We start from the raw sequence: 27,449 nt of genomic DNA, 5'->3' as shown, positions 1-27,449 counted from the left end.
GGTCCAGGCACCATTTGTTGTCTGCCTTTCTACAATCTGCTATTACAATTGTGCTAATGAGCCATAAAGGCTCTGGGAGGAGTTACCAGAGCATCTCCATGCTGTAGCTTTACAGGCGTTCTCGTACTTCCCCCTCCCTCTGCCTTATGTAATCTCACACAGTGGGAGGGAGGAAGTGCTACTGCACAGTGGTACAGCTAGTGAAGCAATAGCATGGAGGGGATCTGGTAACACCCTGAGGACCCCTTCTGGTTCATCACACAGATTTTAGAAGGAAGGTGGCAAATGAGCCAGAAGGGCACCTCGGGGTGCTACCCGAGCTCCTCCATGCCCCTGCTTCACTGGATGTCAAAGTATCGCTTCCTCCCAGCCACTGTGTGAGATTACATAAGGCAGAGGGAGGTGGAAATGGGTGACAGTGTAACAGCCTGTGAAGCTAAAGCATGGAGAGGCTCTGGTAACTCCTCTCAGAGCCTTTCTGGCTCATTAGCATAATTGTAATAGTTATTTTGAAGGAAGGAGGCCGTGGATAACAAATATAAGAAGATTACCACAGTCACAGTGCCTGGATCTATGATTGAGCCACATATCTTACTCTATGGAAAAACTTGTGCTTCGATGCAAATACAGAACTTAGAATGATTACTTTCATAGGTGACGGCATTGTGCGGCCTATATCCAGCCTTCTATCTGTGACTGGCCCGCAGGAGATTGTTGAAAATTTGAGCTCCGCATCATTAAATAGTGGTCCTCCCATATTTTCATTGAATCATTGTAATGTTTTATTTACAGGTGTTTTTTTTTTTTTTTTTTTTTTATGTAGGGATAGGTTATATTTAAATATATATATAGCTAAGTATACAAGTCCGGTCCTCTAAATTCATTCCATTTTCATTTGTTAAAATAAAGAATAAATAATTGCCCACCCTGCTCTAGAAATAGGGGGGAATGCTGTGTAGCTGATCTTACAGAAGCTATTATAGCCCAATTATAAAGGTGGCAGATCACAGTGTGTTAGCACTTCCTGTGTATGGGGTGTGTGGCCACACAATACACACTTTGTAGTGTTCCGGCTGTTTGGTGCATGTCCTAAGGCACGGTATTATATCGGAAACCCAAAAAGATTTGAATTCTATATATATTTCTAAAGGTTCCAACTTTGATCTGATGTGTATGACCATTACCAAGTATTGCGTCTTCTTCATTGGCTTTTTATATGGTACATCTGAAAAGGAATTTGTGAGCAGACTTGAAGGACATCTATCATCCGTTTCACTGGTGGTAGACGTCGGGGACTTGCGTGCATGTTTCTTCATACATTAAGCGGACCTGTCTTTAGTGCAGAAAGAAACCGCACATTTACGAAGAAAAAGACTTGCGTTGAATTGCATAGCAGGGCGCACATAAATTAAAACCCGGTGATGCTGAGAAACGCACAGGTGACATCAGCCTGAGCGACTCGGGCCCAGTTTTTTTTTTTTTTTAAATAAATGTACTATAAACCGTTCCACTTAATGCATAAAGAAACGGGCCCGTAAGTGCAGAACCTCTACCATGAGTGCAGCTGGTGGTAGATGTCCTTTAACCATACAAAGCTGCAGACGGTGTTGTGTAACAGCCACAGAGAGCTGTGTTTTCATACCTGTATATTGTGTTGGTAGCGACCGAACTGTAAAATATGGATTCTATTCTAGGATTGTAGCTGGACTTGGAGTATGCTGGTGATCTAATGTGTGAGTTTTTTTTTTTTTATGACTGTGGTACAACCCCTCACCTGCTGTGTGAATAGTACAATTGGGCTACATGCACATGACTGTATTGGGGGGCACATTTACTAAGGGATTTGCGCATGTTTACTGCTGGACTTTGCACATTCTTTTAGGTATGAACGCAGCTTACACAGGTATTTAAGAGTTTGCGCCACTATTGTGTCACATGTGACCCTTTTGTGGCGTAGGTGTGCTACGCACCATGTGGGGGGTGTCGCACCCTTTAATATTATCCACAACTTTCTTAGTAAATGTGCCCCATAGTGTCTTGCCACACCTTGACCAAGCCAGACAGCCGCTCCGAAGAAGTTTAGAACAAGTCCTGTTTTTTTTGGCCTGATTAGCGTCCGCACTGCTTACTATGGAGAGGGGAGGGCTGAGGAGTGCTCCTCCTCCCCTCCCTTCTTCACCTGGCACTGAGCTTTGCCCAGGTCCCAGCCCGAATGAAGCACATTGGTGTCCCCTTACTCCGTGGCAGGGGATTTGTACAGTAAAGAGATTTCCCTCACCAGTGCTTTTAAGTACAGCTACAATCCTGAAATATGCATGCATTTTTCACAGTACTGCTGCTACTAATAACCCATAAAAAAAAAGTATCAGTTCAAGGGAATCCAAGAGCTCGCCTTACGGAGACTTTGCCAATAAAGGCTGCATCGCAGGCACGTGGAGACTTGCAGCCATTGACGCTCCCAGGGGATTCTGGGAAGTTTGCAAAAAGTTAAAGGAAACCTACCACCATGGATCTACCTATCTCGGGTGATAGGTGCATCTATAGGACGTGAGGATAGCCCTTTTAAGTGCTAATCCTCACATCCCTGCAATCTTTTAATAATTCTAATTTCCCTATTATGCAGATTTTCTAAAGAGGCTACTGGGGCTTGGAGGAGTAGCTGGAGCTGAGGCTACACGGCGCGGCTACTCCATGGCCCAGTAGCCTCTTTGACCCTCCCACCAGATGTCCTCATCCGCGAAGCCTGCAGTAATAGTTTTTCTGCCATCATATTTCTTAAGGTTATTATGTTACTTTTAGGATAAACTATTAGTATCAGATTGAGTTCCTACTGATTGGAAGAGAGGGACTTCACCCTCTCCATCAGCTCTCGCCCTTCATCTTCTTGGTAGTGGAGGTATCAGGTCTTGCTGCTTTGTTCCATTGATGTAGCAGATGCTGTGCAGGTAGAGGGATCAATGAAAATGGCGAATATCGGACCCTCCCCCACTCATACTGATAATCCTTCAATAATGGGATCCAAGAAACCCCTTTAAGTTTCAGCTACAATGAAACTATTTGTCTCCTTTCATTCTCCTCTATGTTGTGTTTGTTATCCGGGGAATTTTTGTACAAGAACAAGTAGTTGTATTCCGGTTTATGGAGCGTTACCTTGTGGTAAACATACAGATAGTAATTAAGTTGTTCCGTAGGGATCTCATTACCTTGTGGAAGAGATTGGTGTCCTGAAAAAGACTAGATGCTTTTATCACCCCTTTGTTGTGGAGCATTAGTTCTGAGCACTGATACACGGGTATTGTGTATTCATGCACGGCAGATTTCTTATTTCTATATTCAGATAGATTTATTGTAGTGGTCAGCATGGGCCTGCAAAAACCCCCTTAGGTAGGGTATAATAATAATTCCTTTATTTATATAGCACACACAGATTCCGCAGCGCTGCACAGTTAAAATGTCCTTTCTATAATTACCTCTTTAATGTTATAGCTATGTAAATAACCACTCCAAAAACATAAGCAAATGAGCTGAGAAGAGTCACTTTTACAGGCTGGAGGGGGGAGTGTCGCTTCAGACGTTCTTATCTTGGACTCTGTAGCAGCTAGAACTATGGTTATGGTGTCATGGTAGAGATTAGACTCTCTTCTTTCAAAACTCATCAAGATGTGCTTTTATGTACTAAAAATAAACTAGATCCATAGTAGGGAATAGCTCCTTCTCTGCAGCTCAAAGTCCTGCTATTGTCTTTAAATGCCCTTATCTCCAGTTCTGTAGCTCACAGAATCATAAGCCTGTTGTTTTTGTAAAGATGTGATTCTCAACTTTAGGCCTCGTGCACACAGACTTATAATCTGGACCTGTGCTAGCCATTTCAACCTCCAGCATGTCTCTTATCTCTATAAAGTCAGCTAGGGGCGTTCATTTGCTGGATTGGCTTTTCGGCCGCCAGCCCAGCAATATCTCTGGGTCGGGTGGCCGAACCCAAACGTGGACGCCAAGTCTGCACATCTCTACCCAGGACCATGGCTCTGAGTTCCACAGCCCTGAGCATGAGCCAAAATGATAAAGTCCTATTCCCACCCGACTCGGACAGGCCGTTATCTATTTTCCTCTCTGCTGACTGATGGGCAAGCAGAACAGCACTTGCTTGTGTGCATGTGGTCCAACAATGACCATGAAATATGGTTCTAGCTGCTTAAGTGAGCAAGATAGTGGTATCTGAATACACACTCCTCCTCCAGCCTGACTCTTCCAAGTGACTCCTCTCAGGTGAAAAGTTACTATTCTCAGCTCATTTGCAATTTTTTTTTTTAATATATTGTAGGTAAAGGTACAGGTGAGTTCTAACATAAAAGGCAATTCTAGAAATGATATTTCAGGATGCTGGCCATTTGGTGGTGTAAAAGCTGCTGACTGGTTCCCTTACATCCACAAAACTCCATATCTTTTGTGCATTACATTGACTGAGCCATGCATTAATCCTGTGAAAACATGAAGGGTTATAGAGATGCCCTGTCCTCATTAAAGGCCAAATCTGAAAGTAAAGGACTCGCAGCTCTGTGTAGTGGCCGTGTGCTGTTACTGTAGGCAGCTCTCTTATTCAAGTGTAAGGAAGACTACAGTGATGAGACTTGAGACTTAGGAGGCTTGAGTCCCCCTCTACCCCAAGACTTTAAGGTTAAGGGGCTGTGGGCTATGTCTAATCCCTCTAACATACTGTACATGACACTTACAGCTTGGCCTTTTATCATTGATCAGATGAGTGCCTGAGAATGCATTCTGGTAATCCATTGCCCGCGTCATAGAACAGAAGGGTCACCTTGTGTAGCTGGCCGTTCCCATCGTTCCCTATTCAGTATTGTGAAACTTCTAGGGCGAGGAAAGTTGCTTTTCTGTTAGAAATCTAATCCTCCGCTGCCTCTCTGAAAAAAGAAACAAGTCTGCGTCTTGGTTTACTGGTCCCAGCATGAAGCGACTGGTTGTAGGGTGCGGCTCGGCCGGTCCATCTTGGCGGGATATGTCTAGACGGCTCAGCGAGAGTTCCAGAGACTCATCCGGAGCCGTGTTCATTCGTGATCACATCAGGTTTTTTATCCTTTGTGCTGAAATAATTTATCTCATCATGGCAGAGAAGAGCTCTTAAGATTTTAACAGCTCAAGCCATCTCGGATCACATTCGCCATCGCCTCGCAGCAGGGGGGAGACCATCAAGTGATGTTTCAGCGCTGGCGATGAATTGCCTACTTACTGTGATGGAGATGATTATCCCAATATACTTCACCAAGGGGGCACGCTACTTATGGAAAATGGTCTCAAAGTGCCTTTGGTGCTGAACAACAAGTCCCAGCAGTACCTGATGTAAATAATTAATGGTTGTCTTACATGTGTATGATCATGTGATGTCTATACCGATGTCTAACAGAGTCTTCTTCCTCCTCTGTAGGGCGCCAATGCCTCGGCTTTAGAGAAAGAGATTGGTCCGGAACAGTTTCCAGTGAATGAGCACTATTTTGGTTTGGTAAATGTAAGTACCCTCTATTTATGTATTGCCAAGAAAATACAAAGGGTTGGTGGGTGACGGATATGTAAATTTGTCCTAGCGTGGGTTAGACTATGTTCAAATATCTCTTTTTGTACATCGTCTGGCCAGAATATATTGTATACTGTGTAAAAGCCAGGATGGAAAGACACGGCAAGCTACATCTTTCCATCTTGCTGCCTCTGGCTGACCAACATTAAACTCTATGTGGAGCGGATGCAGCAGTTCTGCATCCAACCCCGGCCTCCGCTGAGCATATATGTCGTTCAGCGACAAGGGTCCCCAGTGATGTCACTGTCCATATGAAGAAACAACCCAATCACCGGCTGCTACTGATGTTCACATCTCCTTCAGCCTTCATGGGAGTGAGGAGGCACCAAGCAAAGTACAGGCAGTCCCTGGGTTATGTACAAGATAGGTTCTGTAGGTTTGTTCCTAAGTTGAATTTGTATGCATGTTGGAACTGTGTATGTTATAATTGTAACCCCTGTGATAATTGCTTTTTAGAAATGTTGGATTGTCATAGGAACCAGGATTAACAATAAAGCTTCATTACAGACACCTTTAATAGCTGTTAAAGCGATTTACTTTTGCCTTGGGCTACAATATAGTAAATTACCAACATTCAGAGGTCCGTTTGTAACTAGGGGTTGTCTGTAAGTCTTAAGTAGGGGATGGCCTGTATGGACTAGATAGAATCATTTTTGCAACTCTATACTGCTGCAATCGCAACGTATGGAGTTCTAATAAAAGAAACTTCTTAATAGGTAGATGTCCTTGAATACCTTTTTTTTCAGGGCCAATGACACGGCATCATCTAGAAAATCCACTCTGAAGTGATGTGTAAACTGGTTGCATAAACTCTCTGAGGCAGAGAGTTCAGTGCTGAAGTCAAGCTCTCCCTGGCTTAGAACACGCCTCCTGTTGAGATTGCCATCATGTACCAGACTTCAGGAGAAGTGGTTATGATGAGCCTGGATGGCAAGGCATAATTTACGGTGAAGGATACATTTTGATGTGGGGGAGAGCTGGACTTCACTGCTAAACTCTCCACCTCCTTGACTTTAGAAAACAATTTTATATCTCACTTCAAAGTTGTATTATCTGGATGATGTTATGTAAGAAACATAATCTGGGAGGTGTTTAGCTGCTTCTAAACATACTGGTAGTAGTTGATTGGGTCACTTTTCTGCTGGCAGGTTCCCTTTTAAGTTTTTTCACTGAGAAAGCGATGTGTGAGACATGCTACAGCTGTAAATAGATGGGGCACTATTGCGATCTTGGTATCAGTGGGAGTTCAGGTCCTAGTTTCTGCCCATAGATTATAGACAGAGGAGGTAGCAGCTGGAAGTAGAGATTTACAGGCACTGCTGCTGCATGTAGTTATTTCTGTGTCACCAGTTTCTTAGATCCTCAACTACACTGCTCAGTGGTGCTTTATAATGTCCTCTGTACATACACTGCTACTACAAGAGCTAGGAGCACTAAACTCTCATATAATAGTAGCAGAAATAGGACTATACATAGACCGTGCATCTTTCGGCTTTAGGTCTATAAATACACCCAGACTTTATATAAATGCTCCAAAAATAGTGAATTTCTCACATATTTCTAGTCTTCTGTATTCATGTCTCCCTCACGTTTTATCTTTAAAAAAAGCAACAACCCCCCCCCCCTCTCCCCCCATAAAGTCATAAAAACCTCCTTCTAAAAATGACATTGTGGCGGAATAAATAGAACAGACTTTCATAAGAGATGGCAACATTTCCAAAAATATACTTCACATCTATAAACTCCACAGGAATGGCACTGCTGTTGTGCTGGAAATAACACCGCTTTTAGGGGTTTTATAAGAAATACTAGACAGTGATGATCCTTTATTTGTGACAACTAGATGATAAATAGTAGATCAATATCAGAATTGTAGGACATCTAGACAAGCTCTACATTCATAAATGGATTAATCCCCCATTCTCATGAGTAACCCGTGCCTATAAGTATAGGATATACACTTCCCCCAACATTTAAACTTTGGACAACCCCTGTAAGTCTGGCTGTATGGGTCTATTCGCAGTAAAGTTTGCAAGTGTAAGCCTTAAAGGAAATCTAGCATGATTAACCAGGGACACTTACTCATAGATCCAGGCTCTGTGACTATGGGAATCTTCTTATATTTGTTATCCATGGTCTCCTTCCTTCTAAAATCAACTTTTGTTATTATGCTTATATATGCTTATATATGTTACCAGAGCCCTCCAGTGCTACAGCTTCACTCTCACCCTGCCCACTGATCCATTCGCCTGCTGTAATCTCTCACAGTGGGCACTGCTTTTATACAGTGTAACAGCCTGCGAAGCTACAGCCCTGAGGGGATTTGTAACAGCCCGGGAGCCTATCTGGAGAATTAGCATAATTCTAATTTTTTTTTATGATGTTTGAAGGAAGAAGGCCATGGTTAGCAAACGTAAGATTACCCCAGTCACGGTGCCTGGATTTATGAGTATGTGCCCCTGGTTTATCATTCTTCACTTGCTTACAATAATGTTCATGCACCAAATTTTTTTTCTTTCTCTTTTATATTCTTAGTTCGGAAATACCTGCTACTGCAACTCTGTCCTACAGGCACTTTATTTCTGCCGCCCTTTTCGAGAAAAAGTTCTCGCCTACAAAAGCCAACCTAGGAAGAAGGAGAATCTTCTCACCTGCTTAGCCGACCTCTTCCATAGCATAGCCACTCAAAAGAAAAAAGTTGGAGTCATTCCTCCAAAGAAGTTCATTACCCGGTTACGGAAAGAAAATGGTAACTACGACTTTAACTTTTTACTCTTTTTATACCTTTTATGTTTGGACTCTGCATGACAAGGTAATGTCTTTTGCTGCGGGCAGCATCTTATAGAGCAAAAGGAGCTGAGCAGATTGAGATATAACTATTCCTAAAAGTCTTTCTGCAGCAGATAATGGGAAGTTTTGTATTTTACCCCGGCACCGTTGCTGTTACAGGACCGGTACTATGGCTATGGACCAATATACAGGTTCCAGAGGCTGAGCACATTCGTCTGCAACTATACTAAGAGGGGGCCTACAGAGAAAAATGCTAAAAATCCAATAGGTTATATATTGTCCAGCATTCGGGTTATTCTTCATGCACACATAGTTTATCATAAAAAGTCACCCAAATGGTTAGCATTCCGACCTTTGACGTCAAATTCTATGTCCATAGTTCTGAGAGAGGATTCTGCTCAGCTCCTCCTGCTGTATAACTTGCTGCCTGCAGATTGTACATGGTGTCCTATCTGCAGGCAGCATGTTATAGAGTAGTATGAGCTGAGCAGATTGTACAGTGTGCTATCTGCAGGAAGTGAGCAGATAGAGCCAGGTTGTACTTGTATCTATCTGCTCACTTCCTGCAGATAGCACACTGTACAATCTCAGCTCCTCCTGCTCTATAACATGCTGCCTGCACATTGTCACTGTGGCAGGTACATGTAAAGTATCTATTGCCTCTACTGTTGGGGCCTTTATAGCACTTGTCACACTTTCTTTCTACCATTTGTCTGACCTTGTTTTACCTCATGATTATTCTGGAGATGCAGTGATAATGCTCTCCCCTGTTCAGGCTTATACTGCAATTGTAAGCAGAATTTATGTTGTTTTTTTTGCTGAAACGACAACTGTGGATGATTATTGTTGTAATCGTAGCCTGCGGTGCTTTTCTGTTGTGCACATCTGTTCACCTCCACAGAGGGTCAACCAACCTTGCAGTCCTTAGTGTTACCATAGGAGATTTTCTCTGACTTCAGATTATGTTTAAGACGAGCTGCGCTCAGACTTATAATATTTGTCTCCTGGGTGTGGTAGGTAAGAGCTAAATCGCGCTCCATGTGCCGACCTACATTTGAAATGTGTGGACCAATGTATTCCAGGCTTACTGCGTAGCGGAACACGTTGCAGGATTGAATAAAGTTCGATATACAGTGTGTGTATATTCACACTGTGGAAAAATATACCTTTTTTTTGTCATTGTGCACATTTAGTTTTTAAAGAAGTAGTAAAATTGCAGAAAATTTTGCCAAAATATGTTTAAAATATGTACATGGTCAATCTTCAGTTACAGATGCAGAGGGTGCATGTACTTCTCCAAGCTGTCAGCCAGAGGTCGCACTAACATATTTCTAGAAGGGTAATATTACTCCTCTTACTATTTTTGAGGAGTATTTTTAGCCGGGAAGGAGTATGAAATTTTCAGTAATACAAGTATATAACTCATGGCTGTATATAATGTTGATAGACGCTAATTATATAAGAAAATCATGTGTCAGTGTCTTCTGTGTTTAAATAGCAAATTGAGGCAGTTATAGTGATGTTACATCATGCATTGCCCAGACTGGAGCCAACGCCACCAACCCCCCAACCAAAGTCGCCGAGACCTCCCACCACCACACTGCGGCCCGCCGAGACCTCCCACCACCGCACTGCAGCCCGCCGAGACCTCCCACCACCACACTGCGGCCCACGCCGCTGACACCAAACGTCCAGACTGCGGCTAACACACAATGTATCCCTCTCCCCATGTGACCAGACTGTGGCAGCCGCCGCCGAGCCCCAGTGGCCAGACTGCAGCCCACACTGCAAATCCATGATAGTTGCTTTGTAAAATGTTTTTTTTAAAAAGAAATTTTGGTTTATTTTTTTTGGTGTCTGTGTTGGGGGGAGGCGTTTTTTTTAGGTTTTTTATTAATTGAATTTGTGTCTGTCATTTTTTACATGTCTTTACTGTTTATGCAGTCCTGTTTCACATACACCTCATGCCACCTCAGCACCAGACATGCAGTCCCACGTAACACACACCTGCCACCTCAGCACCAGACATGCAGTCCCACGTAACATATACCTAATGCCACCTCAGCACCAGACATGCAGTCCCACGTAACATACACCTGCCACCTCAGCACCTGCCAGACACGCAGTCCCACGTAACATACACCTGCCACCTCAGCACCTGCCAGACACGCAGTCCCATGTAACATATACCTCATGCCACCTCAGCACCAGACATGCAGTCCTACGTAACACACACCTGCCCCCCTCAGCACCCGGCAGACACGCAGTCCCACGTAACATATACCTCATGCCACCTCAGCACCCGGCAGACACGCAGTCCTACGTAACACACACCTGCCACCTCAGCACCCGCCAGACACGCAGTCCCATGTAACATATACCTCATGCCACCTCAGCACCCGCCAGACACGCAGTCCCATGTAACATATACCTCATGCCACATCAGCACCCGCCAGACACGCAGTCCTACGTAACACACACCTGCCACCTCAGCACCCGCCAGACACGCAGACCTATGTAAAATACACCTCGTGCCAACTCAGCACCTGCAAGCCATGCAGTCCCATGTAACATACAGGTCTTCCCTGACCTTATCACATCCACTCCTGTCAGGCCCCCTCACCTCCATACACTTGTATGCACACAGTACCTGAACACGTTCTACTTGCAGGCAGCTATTACAGCTCGACTTCCTGTGAGGAGACTGCGTGGTAAGCCATGCCCCTTTCCCGGAGGCTCCGCCCCTCCCGTGACATCACGGCTACCCGGAGCAGCTCCATTCTAGAGGCTACCAGCGATGTAGTGTGTGCTGAGAAGTGCCGGCCCGCGCGCTGCTATTGTCATGTCCTGCACACTAATGCTGTGCGCTGCGGACCGCTCAGCCCACACACTACAGCCAGGGATAATTGCCAAGCGTACTTTTACGCTTGGCAATTATTCTGGGGAGTAATGGCGCCTCATCATGCGTCTATGACGCTTGGTGAGGGGTTAATGCGATCTCTGCTGTCAGCTGTCTCCCTGCAGCTCCTTCGGCACCAGGATTGTATTTCTAGGTTTCACAGAACGGGAGACGTCCACTGTAAAATTTGAGAGTGGAATATGTATATTAAAAAAAATATGCATTTCTGATTGAATCTTTAACGGTGGATATTTTTGGGTCTGTGGCGCCTAGAAACAAAATCTTTAACCCTGGCACCCCTTTTTCCTCCGCACGTACCACAAGCAGTAAATTTAGATTTTTTTCGTTAACCCACGCTTCTATATATAATCTGCAAGACAAATTGGGGCACATGTACTTATCTGTCCCGTGCGATCCCCGAAAGTGCATTGTCTGACCGGAATGCACTCTGCCGCGATTCACTAAGATTGTGCACCCGATATCCTGCATGTGTCGCTTCCCCGCTCAGGTCCGACAGAGTTCACCTTCTTCTTCCTGGTGCATGTAAGTGCTTGATCTTGTGACAAAAATTTTAATGTTAAAACCCAAGCCAAGTCCGAATTAGTCGGATCGTCTGATGGCCAGTAGGTTTCACTGTGTTAACACAGCTGACACCCACCATGTATGCAGAGAGCTTGGTCTGTGAGCCCTCTTCATACACCTCTTGACATACTGTCTGTCATGTATTTTACGTTGGCTGGTCATGAAAGGGCTAAAGGTAATTCCCTTCTTTAAAATTACACAAGAACTGTGTTTCTAGGTGCCACGTTTATGAAGCTGTAATATTTTGCGTTCCGCTGTCATGACGTCTATACACACACACTCATTAGCAGGGGCTTTGTACAGTCAGGATGTAAATAGATGTATGGCAATGGTGAAGTTTAATATTGCATAAGATTTTTTTTTTCCAGTAATAGACTTCCCTTTGTGATTTTTCTGTTTCAGAACTTTTTGACAACTACATGCAACAGGATGCTCACGAGTTTCTAAACTACCTGCTCAACACGATAGCCGACATCCTACAAGAAGAGAGGAAGCAGGAGAAGCAGAATGGCCGCATACCCAACGGCAACATTGATAATGAGAACAATAACAGCGCGCCGGACCCCACCTGGGTGCACGAGATCTTTCAGGGAACGTTAACGAACGAAACCAGGTGTCTAACCTGCGAGACGGTGAGGATTACTCTGTTTACTGGGTAGGACTATCATAGGGATTATATCGAAAGGGGTCTTGTCCCTAATTCCATGGTGTTGGGCATTGATAATGCTGTAGGTTTAAGCGCCTAACTTGACCTAGTGTCTTCCAAAGTGTAAAGGTTTCCTCGCTCGCTTCACGTGTGCTCCAAAGCCAGGACAAGAAGGTTGTATTACAATAAAAGTGAGAAAACTCACAAATAGACCACAGATCACCTTAAGATGCAGTGGATGAGTAGTTGCGGAGTAAGGGAGGAAAATGACGACCCCGGGTGTGGCTAGTAATGCCAGAACAGGAATAATAACCAAATCTGCAGCTCCGAATAGTAGGTAAAAAATATCAAAATTTATTCAGCCAGAAAAAAAATAAAAAAAAACATCACAAATGTGTAGCAGACTTAAGAAGGCAGCCTCCCTCCCTACATGTTTTGGACACCTCAGTCATGGTTCAAAAAGGAGGGAGACAGCCTTATCAGCTCTGCTACACATTGTCAGTCTTTGTGATGTTTTTTTTTTTTTCTGGATGAATAAGTTTTTTGATATTATTATTATTATTATTATTATTATTATTATTATTATTATATAATATATATTATAATTAATATATATTATTATAATATATATTATTATAATATAATAAATATATATATTTATTTAGAGCTTTGGATATTTTTCCTGTTTTTGCAAGGCTGAGAATTGCTTGCATCCTTCTGGTGCACGTCTGGTGTCACCAGCAGGGCCCCTGTTAAACCCCTAAATATACCTTATTAGGTGTAGTAAATGCTGTCCAGGCATGTCCTTATAACGCTGGTGTGCTGGCCGCATGCTGAAATATCATCTTATGTGGTGCTGGAGGCAGGGCAGCAATTGCCTGAAAAGAGAAATGTAGGCAGAGTCTTGATGACGCACCTGGCTGGCGGCTGGGTGCACGCTTGACCAGTCCACCCCCCTGTCTAGTAGATGACTTGGAATATAAGGTGATATTTCAGCATGTGGCCGACACCCCAGTTTTACAAGGACTTGCCTGGACGCTATTTACTACACCTTATAAGGTATGTTTAGTGGTTTAACAGGGGTCCCGCTGGTGTAACCATCATTTCAGATGATTTTTGAACATTTTTCTAATATACTTCATTAAGAAATTCTGCTTGGCTTGTAAAGAAACGGACTCCAAAGTTCCCCCTTAGTTACAGTGTTGCTTCTACTTCGTTACGGCAAATCTATCTACAGGATTGAAGGCGCTCTTCATCTCCTAGAGTAAATGGCCGCACATGACTGTTCTGCTCCATTAATCTCTATGGAGCTGATGGAAATTGCCAAACTCTGCGCTCACCGATCTCCGTCGGCTCCATAGAGATTAATGGAGCAGAACAGTCATGTGCGGCCATCTGCTCCATTATTCTGACGAGGGGTCCGAAACGAAGTCCCTCGTTTTCGTGATCTGTGGGGGGCCTAACTTTTTCTTTGTGGGGAAAACCCCTTTAATCTGTTTAACAAAACACTGGGAGATTAGATGTGAGCTCATGCAGCCTCCATGGACTATTCAGTAATTTTATTAGTTACCGTATATTCCAGCGTATAACACGACTTTTGAAGACAGAAAAATCTTCTGTCTAGTCTGGGGTCGTCTTATACGCCGGTAATCACGTCCGCCCGCCGTGTATTCATGGCGGCGGTCGGGTCGCGCTGCATGGAGAGAGCTCGCGGGACTAGTGCTAGTACCGATCGCGGGTGTTTTCACAGCGTGGGCTGCCGGCAAAGATCCGTCTCCATGGTAGCCTCGGGTCTTCCGAAGACCCGAGGCTATTTCGTTTTAACCCCTTCATTACAATGTGCTGATAGCACATTGTAATGAATGAGGAGGAAAATCCCCATATACTGCCATACTGTAGTATGGCAGTATATGATAGGATCGATCAGACAACCTAGGGTTAAAGTACCCTAGGGAGTCTGAAAAATAGTATAAATAAAAATAAAAAAATGTTTAAAAAAAAAATTATAATAAAAAAACCTAAAATTTCAAATCACCCCCTTTCCCTAGAACTGATATAAATATAAATAAACAGTAAAAATAATAAACACATCAGGTATCGACGCGTCCAAAAATGCCCGATCTATCAAAATATGATAACGTTTTTCAATGCGTTTAACCCCGTAACGGAAAATAGCGCCCAAAGTCGAAAATTGCACTTTTTTGCCATTTTGAAAAAGTGATCAAAAGGTCGTACAGTCCTAAAAATGATATCATTGAAAATATTATCAAATTTCGCAAAAAATGACACCACCCACAGCTCCGTACACCAAAGTATAAAAAAGTTATTAGCGCCAGAAGTTTGCAAAATCAAAAAAATAATTTATGTACAGGAGGTTTTCATTTTTGTAAATGTATGAAAACATTCTAAAACCTATACAAATTTGGTATCCCCTTAATCGTACCGACCCAAAGAATAAAGTAGACATGTCATTTGGGGCGCTCGGTGAAAGACGTAATATCCAAGCCCACAAGAACATGGCGCAAATGCGGTTTTTTCACCATTTTCATAGCATTTTTCCCGTTTCTGCGTACATGGCATGGAATATTTAATAAAATAAAAATTTAAGGTACAGTATGGTAACATTTACAGTAAAATGGACGATGGTAATGTTGTTGTTGTATGCCTTATGTTTATGAGAGACAGTTTTCCTGCTATATACCTGCACGTCATAAGAATTGAAATTAAAAAAAGGATCATGTTAAATTCAAATCTGTTTTTTTTTTTTAAATTTTACCGGTGTTTTGTATGCGTTGGAAAAGGGGTAGTCTTATACGGCGAATATATCTTAAACTATATTTTAACAGGAAAGTAGGGGGGTCATCTTATACACCAGGTCGTCTTATACGCCGGAATATACGGTATTTATTTTTTTACAAACTAAGCAGGATTTAATTAGAGACTTTGACAGGTGTTCTTTAAAGAGAACCTACCACCACGAATCTACCTATAAAGGTAGATCGGGTGGTAGGTGGATGTAAGGGACGTGAGGAGAGCTCTTTTTAGAGCTAATCCTCACGTCCCCGCTAACTTTTGGGAAACTTTATTAACCTAATATGTAAATTTAGTTATGCGGCTACTGGGGCGTGGAGTAGCCGGCACGAGGCTACATGGCGCGGCTACTCCACGCCCCAGTAGCCACATTACTCCTCCTACCTTGTTGTGTCCGGCACGCAGCTCCTTGTAGCTGCGCGCCCTCGTCCGATATGATGGCGTTCTGCGCATGCGCAGAACGCCGGCTGAGCAGTCCCAGCTCCGAGGCCGGAGCTACTGCGCGTGCGCAGTAGCCGGCTTGTCAGACGAGGGCGCGCAGCTACGAGGAGCTGCGCGCCGCACACAACAGGGTAGGAGGAGTAATGTGGCTACTGGGGCGTGGAGTAGCCGCGCTGTGTAGCCTCGTGCCGGCTACTCCACGCCCCAGTAGCCGCATAACTAAATTTACATATTAGGTTAATAAAGTTTCCCAAAAGTTAGCGGGGACGTGAGGATTAGCTCTAAAAAGAGCTCTCCTCACGTCCCTTACATCCACCTACCACCCGATCTACCTTTATAGGTAGATTTGTGGTGGTAGGTTCCCTTTAACTAATTCTGTCACCACTACCTGTTGGAGCAGCTCACAATGATTCCATCCCAGCCTTTATCTTGTAAATTCATTAATTAATCATTCTAAAATCATCTTTTATTATGTAAATGAGGCTGGGCAAAAGTGATATCACCCCTGTTCCCCCTCCCTTGTCCTCCCCCTGCTCATGTGTGTGTTTAATGTATAGTAAAGCATTGCTAGGGTCTGTGCTTTACTTGTTGACATGCTGCGTTTTCTCATATACATGTGTGAGACAGACATCAGCCACACAAATGCCTGACATGTTCTGCTATACACATGTGAGAGAACCAGACATCAGCTACACATGTACCCGACATGTTCTGCTATACACATGGCTGCATCCTGGAGCAGTTGTATATCATACACACAGGCTGCAGGGGGTGCGGCCATCAGGAAGTAGAGAGAGGAGCCAGCACTAGGAGTGTCACATCATTATACAGGCTGTCAGTTGTGTATAGGATTATCTCATATACACACACAGGCTGCAGGGGGCGTGGCCACCAGGAAGTAGAGAGGAGCCAGCACTAGGAGTGTGACACCATTATACAGGCTGTCCATCAAGCACCGGGGGTGTGGCTGTGCCTCCCACTCATGAATAAGCTGGACAGCTGAATATGATAATGATTCATTGGACATCTCTCAGGTCATTTGCGTACAGCTTTAGTACCTGATTTCTTAGGGTGTGTTTACACGTGGTGTTTTGGATGTGTTGAAACGTAACATTTAAAAATGCATGCAATACGTTTGGTTACTCAGGAAGTGTAATTATACACGAGTCAATAAAAAAAAAAAAAGGTGTCCCCGATGTTTGTCGCGGCTCCCTGTGTCTCCTCTTCTTTAGCCGGCAGAGTCACGTCCATGTGATCTGCCAGCCGTCGCGGCTGATGACGTCATCAGCGGCGACTGCTACATGGGGGCTGGCTGTATGTTACATGGGGGCTGGCTGTATGCTAACTACACCCTCGGCTTATACTCCAGTATCTGGCAGGAAATGCTCTCCTTTTAGCTTCTTATGCCATGGTTTTCACAAAAAAAAGCTTTTAGCATTATGCAAATTAGTCTGAGGGGCTCCATGCTTCATAGGTGTTAATGTAACACAATTGCATAATATTTAAAGCCATTTTTCTTTTAAAACAACGACATAGGAAGAAGAGCAGATCCTGCACACACCAGTATGTCAGTGTGCTTGGTTTACAAACCTCGATCCTGGTGGTAGATGTCCTTTTAAGTATATTAGAAGAATGTTAACCACATCCCCCTCCCACATGGTTACACTTTAAGATCTATTCACATGATGCAGTTTTTACGTGACATGGGGTGATGCCACACTTGACGTTTTTGGCCCATTTTTAAACATGCGGTTTTGACCATTTATCTATTAAGATAAGCAGCCAAATGCATAGTAAACAGGTTGAAAGCAGCCAAATGCATGGTAAACAGTAAAAAAAACCGAATGCGTTTGTAAATGCATGCTTAAAAACGCCACATGTGGCATCGCCCATATCCGCACTGTGGGAATAAACCTTTACTAAGGTGTTTACAGTGAGCTGGAAATGATAAAAACTAAACTAAAGGTTTTCAGCATTTGGATGTAAATTTCAATGTCTTTGACAGCAAGCAGAGATGTCTTTGGGCTATGTTGGGTACAGTGGTTACATATGTACCCAGCCCTTCCTTTCCCTATGGCAGATGTGCTATCATACAGACCACACACAATCCGTCTGCTTATCTGTCACTGTGACGTATGATATGGAGCATCCTAAGGGAATGTAGAATCCTCTTCTACACCCAGCTCACTGTTTACCTCCATGTAGATTTTTCGTCAGCTCTGTTTGGCATGACCCGTCTTACGCACAGGCTTGTAGCTCACAATTTGCTGGCTGCAGATTTTCCTCCTAGATGAAACATTGGAAATACATCCCCCATTGTGCATCCAAGTGGAGCATGAATCCAAGTACACACATTGGTTGTGCCATCTGGACCAAAGCCTTGTGCATTTTCGATTAATTTGGATATATTGCTTGTACGTCATTACACCTAGACTCACGCAGCTTCACTGTCTATTATTGTTCTTTTTATTTTGACGATTAATTTTAAAATGGAACGAAAAGTTATTTGTCTTAAGTGATTAATAAAATAAAAAGTTGGACTGAAACTTTTAATACAAGACCCCTTGAAGTTTGCTACCTGCACCTATTAATACAGGGTAGATAGGCCCTTCACTACAGGAAGCGCATGATGTCTGACCAGGATGCTGCTGCCATTACTAGGTCTTGTGCACGGCTCGTTATAACACACGGCTGTAATTACTCTGTGATATAACGAGCAGTGCACATGTGTGACATCACATGACCGGGGTTATAACATGCTGTGCTCCTGTGTGACCTCACATGACCAGAGATGTCACACAGGTGCACTGCTCGTTATATCACATGACCAGTGATACAATGAGCCGTGCTCCTGTGTGACATCACATGACCAGGGATATAACAAGCCGTGCACGTGTGACATCACATGACCGGGGTTATAACATGCTGTGCTCCTGTGTGACCTCACATGACCAGAGATGTCACACAGGTGCACTGCTCGTTATATCACATGACCAGGGATATAACGAGCCTTGCACCTGTGTGACTTCACATGACCGGGGAATTGTGTTTCTCCACAGGAAGTAAACAATGAAGCTTTGTATAGAATGACAGTTGATGAAATTGATACTGTAAATTGTAAATTGATACTTTCTGTATCTTGGGAAAATTCTATTCCCCTTTCCTACTACATCAACAATATCAATTATTTTCCAAAGTAGACTATTAACCCAGACTTTGATAAGATGTCAAATCCCTAATTCCTCGAGTGCTTCTACTAAATATTTGTAATGGAGCAGCAGCCCAGGTATGAATAATTCTGGCAGACAAACTCTGTGTAATACTTGGTTTTTTTTTTCTCCCTTCTCTGCAGATAAGCAGTAAAGATGAAGATTTTTTAGATCTTTCTGTAGATGTTGAACAAAATACATCAATCACACACTGTTTAAGGTAATTGTCATGATACCAATGGTTGCTGTGGGCAACAAATATAATTATCCTAATTTAAGCTTTTTTTTTTTTTGGGAAATCGTTTCCATTTAATGTACATTTCGCTTTGCACACTATTTTACAAATGGGTTTTATTACATAAAACAAGAGTCTACCACCTCCCCCCCCCCCCCCAACATAGGTTATTATTTCTCACCACTATGTGTTTTCTGAAATGTCCACATTTTAATTTCTGCTAATGAGGCAGTTGGTGCACCAAGGTGCGTATTCTGCACCCGGAGCACTGCTACTCCTGCCGGCACCACTACTCTGTCAGACAAGCAGCAAATTTGTCTTGTGAGAAGCATGGTGGGGACAACAATGGAAGAAGAAGGAAGTGATTTAAGGCTGGGGTTTAGGTTCCAGGTGCTAAGGACACATTTGGGTGCACCCACTGCCTCACGAGCATATTCATGGAAATGGGAATATCTCTGAAATGGCGTAATGGACATAAATAATAAGGATTATCTGGAATTTGCATAACATTTTACTACAACATGCTGCCGGAAGATTAGTGGTGGTGGTAGAATTGCTTTAAATCTGATTTAACTTGCAGTATACCTGGCAGCCGTCAGCGCTCTGCAGGTTGCAGGGCTGAATCTCCCAATGTCCCCTGCTGGCCTATTACCTGCTCTCACATTAAGGAGAGAATTGTAGAAAGGACATTTTAAAACTACTGACCCCTGAGGTATGGCATAAAGAGGTAAAATCTGATCCCCTCCACACACAAAAACACTGCAGATTATCTTCTGAATGTTAGTTTGATGGGTGTCGTGTTTCGGTGGTTATGCCGCAGTCATTATCACTTGATTCTAATTAATTTATTCATTCATTTAGGGGTTTCAGCAACACGGAGACCCTCTGTAGTGAATACAAATATTACTGTGAAGAATGTCGCAGTAAACAGGAAGCACATAAAAGGTAACATGTTCTTCAGGAGAGAGCTCTTGGCTCAATTGAAAGTTATATCTAAATATATCTGAATCTAAAATGTTACTCAGCTGTAAGAAAGTTTTCCGAAGCATTTTTCATTTTATTTAACTCTTTATTTATACAAGAATACGAAGTGTACGGGCAGGGACTCTGAAACCTCTTCCCTAAATACCTTGTATCTGTCCCATTACAGGATGAAAGTAAAAAAGCTGCCTATGATTTTAGCCCTTCACCTAAAGAGGTTCAAATACATGGACCAGCTGCATCGATACACAAAGCTCTCGTACCGAGTAGTCTTTCCTTTAGAGCTTCGACTTTTTAACACGTCGGGAGATGCCACCAACCCAGAGAGAATGTATGACCTTGTCGCTGTGGTCGTCCACTGTGGAAGGTAGGATGCCGGGTTCTGATTGCTTCAATTAAAAAAAAAAAACTCTCTCACAGTGATTGTTAGGGGTTGTCCCCTACCACGCACAGTGATTGGCAGGGGTAGTCCCAGTTGTTCCCTCCCACGCACAGTGATTGGCAGGGGTAGTCCCAGTTACCCCCTCCCACGCTCAGGGCAGGGGAGTCTAGTTATATGGTTACTCCGCCCACTCTCGGTGATTGACAGTTGCCCCTGTATCACTGTGTACAAAGAAAGCTGTTGATTTGCCACTTTTAAGACTTTAATCCCTTTGTCATTTTTTTTTCTCCTTCTTTTTAACAGTGGTCCAAACCGAGGACATTATATTGCAATAGTGAAGAGTCATGACTTTTGGCTGTTGTTTGATGATGACATTGTAGAGGTAAGTCATTTGCTATCCAAATTCATTCCCCTTCTTTATATAACTTGCTGATTTGTGAGATACTGAGAGGAGAATTTCAGGACATATCCACATTTGTGCAATCCCACAGCAGGTGGAAATGGCATTTAATGCACAGGACGCAGGTTCCCCACTATGGGCACCCATTTTTGATCACATTTGCTTCAGTAACCCAATAGATTTGACCTGGTAAATCTAAAAAAATCTCAATTTCCCATACCAGTGAGCAGAGCACCCGGCTGGGGGAATGTGTCATGCATGATGCAGATACAAGCTGTGGGCTATTATGTTGGTCACTATGGTGACTTGCCCTTGGGCTTTGTATGGTCCAGCTCTGCAGATGCGTCCACAGATCCTCTTTTTTAGATAGAGAGATATATATATATATATATATATATATATATATATATATCTCTCTATCTCAATTACACACACAGATGCTTGTTATGTTGTAAGGTCCCCCATGGGCTGACTGAGCGTCCTATTACACTCCGACTAGAAATTATAGTGTGAGGTCTGTGATGTGCGATCCAACCTAAAGTGCCCTGAGTCTCCTTTATCTCATCGGATAAACAGGGTAAATGTTGCTATTAATATTGGCTGGTGCACTGTAATTGTAGAAATTGTAATTTTTCACATAATGTATCCAGTGATGCTGCAGTGCAAGGGTAATACAGGCAGTTCCTGTGTTAAGTTCCTCCCCAAGGAACCTATATAGTACGTAAGTTGAATTTGTACGCAAGTCGAAACTGTATATTTTAGAATTGTATATCCAGGCAAAATTTTTTGTCCCATTGACAATTGTATATAATATTTTTTTTTTTTTTTTTGGCTGTAATGGGACCAAGGATTATCAATAAAGCTTCATTACAGACACCTTATAGCTGATCATTTCAGTCTGGGACTATAGTAACATCCAGAGAGCTTCACCAGAGGTCACAGTGGGCAGAGGGGTCCTTCTTGTCTGTATGTTGGGTGTCCTTAAGTAGGGGATTGCCTGTACACACAGTGTGATGCCACCGTGTTGGCGTAATACGCACACAGGGATGCCATAGCGTAGGGCAGGTGGTAATATGCACATGGGATGCCGCACACAGGGCAAGCGGTAATACACATGCAGGGGTGCCACAGTACTGGGGTAATACACATGCACGGGCGACACGACACTGGGGTAATACGCACATACGGTGATGGCGCCCTGTAGGGGTAATACGCACACAGGGATGCCACAATGTAGGGCAGGCGGTAATCTGCACGCAGGGGTGCCACGGTGCTAGGGTAATAAGCATGCAAGGGAAACAAGCACACCGGGGTTCAGAACGCAGCACCAGGGTGCGTCAGATTCTGCCCCAGTCATTCAACCATCATATTGGCTATGTCTCAGTCCCTTTACAGCATGTTTTCATGTCAAGGCACCATTGCCCATAGTTCATGTCACTCTTCCCTATTGTTGCAACTGCTTAGTGTATTTATTATCCATTGATATATGAGAACATATCTACAAAAACTAATTCGAAACAAATAGAAAAATAAAATAACTTACAATTGTGTTTTTCATGTGTCTGGATTTCCTGCTTCTATAGAAAATTGATGCACAAGCTATAGAAGAATTCTACGGGTTAACATCGGACATCTCCAAGAACTCAGAATCTGGGTATATTCTCTTCTACCAGTCTCGAGACTAATATGAGAACTGTGATTAGACATATACGTTCTGCCTCATTTCTTCTTTGTACAGTTGGAACAAGGAGAAAGCACTGATGACTAGATATGTATATATACATACACATAAAGAGATATGTGTATAGGTAACGTATATATGTATCTCAAACTACAGACGAGAGGAGAGAATACATGGAGTACTGGGGGCTCTAGGGGGGCATTAGCGCAGTTTGCACACGCCGAAGCAAAGAACACGGATCGACGAAACAAAGAAACTGATATCACGAAGAAAATGATTTGTTTGCTCTCAGGAATCACGTTCACCATACAGCTCCATCACTACTAGTGCGGAACCAGAAGCTTCACCGTTGGAGGATTGGACTTCCACTCATCAATTTATTGTCCTTTTGTCATATACTTTTAGCTAGCTATAATACACGTGGAGCGTTCCCAAAACTGCAAACCGAAGCCTGTGCATTTCCACGCTGTCCATACTACACCGCGAGCAAAGGAAAATAGTAAGCCTCTGTAAAAAATAGATATATATTTCTATATATTTGCGCCCAGCAACCGCAATTGCCTTTCTTTAAAAGGACAGGATAGAGAGGAGTCTGGTTGGTGAATGCCTGGAGCAGCCTATAGGAAGTGATAAACCTGGGATAAGTGTAGGGGTATATGGTAGCTCCCCCTCTTTTTAATTTTATTTTTGACCATTGGCGCCTGCGTTGGGAAAATATTGGCACTAAATTTAATGTAGATTTGTTTAGTTTATTTGGTCAAAGTTAACTAGAGACGCGTCACAAAGCTCAGAAAAAGCTCTGTCCGTACATATAAACAGGAAAAACCCTAAAATTGGGCTTGAAAGAGCATCCGTCACCTCCTGTCGTTTCTGTTTTAGTAAATGGTAGAGGTCCTGCTATGGAAAGTCTTATCACAGAGTTGTTCCTCTGTTACTCCTCCTGGAGATTTAGTAATACGTTGGCAATTGGGTATCACCAGTGTAGTAATGATGGTAGGGGGATTCATTTTTATATTTTTGATTAATAGCAGGGGTCTGCAAAAACAAAACGGCAAAATAACTTGTACTTCTATCTTCTGCAGCCATTCCCTGGCCTTGGTAGCCCAGTATTAGATTGCAACGGGTGCACCCTGTAGAAGCGTTAGCAGCCTCTGTGTACTAGAAGACTCCTCCCATCACAGTAGGTTTATTTTGTATAATAAATCTTTATTTCTATAGCGCCACCATATACCAAAGCGATTTGCAATTCATGGGGGGCATAGACAGACAAAATAATACATTACAGGGTAAAAAAACATAGCCATATTAAACTATGGGAGTGAGAGCTCTGTTCCCAAGAGCTTACGGTTATGGAATAACCTCCTCCTAAAAAGGAAAAAAAAAATAATCATGGACATTGTGAAATTTAAGAAAGTTGAATCCGTTGGTGTTTCATGATGTCCATGATCCTTACTATTCCCTCAAAGATTCTCTGTTCTTTATGCCACTGGTCATGTGACACATTGGCATCATGTGACTGCTGCAGCCAATCCCTGTGGACACCATCAATGTAACTGGCCGTAGCAGCCGAGTGTCCAACAAGAGACAGACGATGCAAAAGGATTAGAAAGCACTACTCCTCTTATTTGCCATTTGTACGTTGAAATATAAAATTGTATCTAATAGACGGCAATGGGCGTGCGGCACCATACCATTCCGTAGCCGGGCGAAAGAAGGGACATGTCCTATCTTTCCCCGGAATATGACGCCGTGCCCCATGTTTCTCTATGGAGAGGGGTAAGGGTGAGCGGCGCTCATCCCCTCCTCCTCTCCCCGGCGCCGTTGTGTGCCCGCTGTCATACGTTAGTGTAAATATATAGCCCATATTTTCAGGAGGACTAACAAAGGAACAGCCTAAAAAGATGTTCCAATACTGTTTGGTGCCAAATTTGGTAAAACAGACTTGTCTGCAGAGATGATACAGGATTAAGATTTTGGAGTATCGGAGGTGGGATTATAAAAAGTATCTGTCTAGTTTCCTTAATTTTCTCTACTTGCTGTACTCTTGTACAGTTTCAGATTATCATGCAAGTAAGATTATTAAATGCCCAATTAAAGAGATATTGCCTCGGATTTGTATCATCTGTATGTGGGTGTATAATTTCCCCTACATACATGCAGTTTGCAGTCCCCTCCTTTTGGGATTATGGTGTGACAAAGATGGCAGATGATCCGTTGAATGCTGATAAGTGTGTACTGTGTTCTAGATGACTTTATCCATTGTGAGATGTTACTTTTATGTACCAAAGTTATAGATGTCCAACTGTATCCCATCAGCTGTTACTGTACTCCACCCTGTTGTATGCTGGGAGGTGCAGCGTGGATAACCTCGCTTCCAAGCTTCGTATCTTGTCCTGTATTCTGCAGGCATTGGGTAGACCGTGGCTAAAGGTTCCCAAAACCTTGTCAATAATTGCCGCGAGGCTGAACTTTTTCATGCCTAGTAAGCATGTCTATGCAGGTCATGGTAATTTCTTTATAACTTCTAAGAACAGCTTGAACATTTCCGTAATTTTTGTTTTTACCAACATGTGTGCATATATTCATAGTATAAGTAAGTACTCGTATTGTGTTCTATCAGGGGCCATCGAAATCTTCCTCACTACTTGCTGGGAGGAGGGGGATGCAGCTGCATGTCATGCAAATTTCTATAATTGACTATTCCACTACAGAATCCACACATCTTCCTTGTAGATTTGCAGACTTGCTGTGAGACGGCAGTACAAATGCATGTCAGATCCATGTCTGGTAACCCACATCGGGAAAATGAGGTCCCTGTGTAGATTTAGCATCACAACAGAAGAGCTCACACACCAAAAAAAAAGTTTGCTTTTCCTGAAAACCAGCAAGAAGAGGGAAGGTTAGGAAAAGGAAGAAAGACCACAAATTTTCAGATTTCTGGTTGTACATCTGATTTCCCTATACAGCTGCCTAACAAGTTTTCTATAAAAGGGAGCTTTCACCACTTCACATATGTGGAGATTAACATGCCATAGTGCCACAGATTCAGGGACACTTTGGATTTTTTTTTTCTAGCCCCCTTGGTTGCTGAGATATCAGTCCCAGTATCCGACCATTATAATCTTCTCCACTGTCAAAGAGCTGGAGCAGAGGAGGATCCATGTGTTAGAATTATCTTTTAAATATTATCATGTCCCAGGGTCAACATCTGCAAAGAGTTTGTATGTTCTCTCTGTGGTTGCATGGGTTTCCTCCTGGTCCTCCAGTTTCCTCCCACACTCCAAAAGATACTGGTAGGTTGATTAGATTGTGAGCCCCATTGCGGACAGGGACAAGCAAATCTCTGTGCAGCGCTGCGTAATCTGTCCTGCTTTTGCCATATAAATAAAGAATTATTATTATACCGCATTTCCCCTATTCCATGGTCAGAGAGAAGCTAGAGCAGAGGAGAAGATTATAATGGTCAGAGATTCTGACTAATATCTCAGCAAATGGGGGAGCTACAAAGCCGATACAAAAGGCCCCTGAGTCTTTGTAGGAACCCCTAAATTATGGCATGTTTATCACCACATGTGTGAGATACAGATGGTTCCTCTTTAAAGGGGATGTCCAGGATTAGATTTAGAGGGTCTACTACATCCCCCTTACCCCTGACTTCATTAACCTGAAAGGGGATGAGCTGCAGTACTAAAGCCAGCCTATATGTAAGAGAGGCGCTGTTTCCATAAAGGGGTGTGGGAGGGACGAGAGACTTATTTTTCCAAGCCTGGACAATCCCCTTAGGTAAAGCTAATATGGTAAAGCTATGACCGCACCCCATGTTTTAGTGATTTGTTAACTCTTTATTCATGACCCTTGTAAATTCTGACCGTGTTTTGAATGTAGCTGGAAAAGTGGGTGAATTAGCGGCTAAATCATTGTCCGTTCAGCTTTGGTATCCTGCTTTTACCATTCCTTCTTTCCATAGTGTGGTAAGACTTCATACCATAGTTTAGTTTTTTTCCTTTTGGAGGATTGTGTTGTAAATAGATCCTATTTGGCCGGTTGGAGAATAAGTGGCCATCATCTAGAGATGAATGATTCTGCTCTGGTGAGGTCGGTGTAATAAGATAGTAACTAACGATCACTGCTGCTAATTGTTCTTCTTATAACATGAAACCCGTATATTGCCTCAGGAACCGCCCGTCTATATGAAATTTCTGGGACTCCTTGGAGAACTAGAGCCTATAGCCCAAGCGGTGCCTAGAAGCCAGGAGATGGCTGAGACAATCTCTCATTTGCAAGTAGAGAAAATATCCCACGCGTAGTTCTGAAAACTGTAGAAACCTTGGCTTTTCTACTCCTTTCTAATTTCTTGTTTGTTTTTTATTTCTATCCATCTATCCATCTTATGACTTTTTATATAGTAAAGACACTAGAACATAGGGTGACCCCATCTGGAGAATGTAAAATGTGCACACTATTTTTAGAATTGATTTCACGCTTAAAAAATAAACAAATTCTACGGGCTGCACATGGCTGTGGGTTGCATGGTCCAGTACATGAGCCAAATGCACATTACCACAATGGGTCAGTCTGGTTGTGGCCCGAGAATGCGCAGCTAAGCTAAAATTAAACTTTAAGCCAAAGTATCTGGTGATTTGTCCTACTCCCTGTCTGAGAGCAGCATATAATAGAGTGAAAGCTAGGGAGCTTTGTGATATATTAGTTTATATGGCAAGGAATAGGGTTTCCAAATAAAAAGTAGGATAAATCTTGACTGGACTCCCAGGAGAGACGCGAGAGTCCTGATTTCCCCGCCCACA

General features: G+C 43.0%; 1 protein-coding gene across 1 annotated transcript in view; it reads left to right on the top strand.

Moving 5' to 3' along the window:
• The window catches only part of USP12 (ubiquitin specific peptidase 12), a 40,916-nt gene extending 13,773 nt beyond the window's left edge, over positions 1-27,143 (top strand). The window contains exons 2-9 of the mRNA XM_072134334.1: positions 5,441-5,521; positions 8,123-8,336; positions 12,261-12,490; positions 19,109-19,185; positions 20,062-20,145; positions 20,351-20,548; positions 20,867-20,945; positions 22,547-27,143. Of these exons, the coding sequence (XP_071990435.1) occupies positions 5,441-5,521; positions 8,123-8,336; positions 12,261-12,490; positions 19,109-19,185; positions 20,062-20,145; positions 20,351-20,548; positions 20,867-20,945; positions 22,547-22,648 (1,065 nt within the window). The 3' untranslated portion in view covers positions 22,649-27,143. The remainder of the gene's footprint in view (positions 1-5,440; positions 5,522-8,122; positions 8,337-12,260; positions 12,491-19,108; positions 19,186-20,061; positions 20,146-20,350; positions 20,549-20,866; positions 20,946-22,546) is intronic.
• Positions 27,144-27,449: the final 306 nt, after the last annotated feature.

Source organism: Engystomops pustulosus, chromosome 2 (genome assembly GCF_040894005.1).
Source record: "Engystomops pustulosus chromosome 2, aEngPut4.maternal, whole genome shotgun sequence".
In the NCBI taxonomy this organism is placed as follows: domain Eukaryota; kingdom Metazoa; phylum Chordata; class Amphibia; order Anura; family Leptodactylidae; genus Engystomops; species Engystomops pustulosus.
Note: the sequence above shows the minus strand (reverse complement) of the source record. Positions and strands in the feature narration are given on the sequence as shown.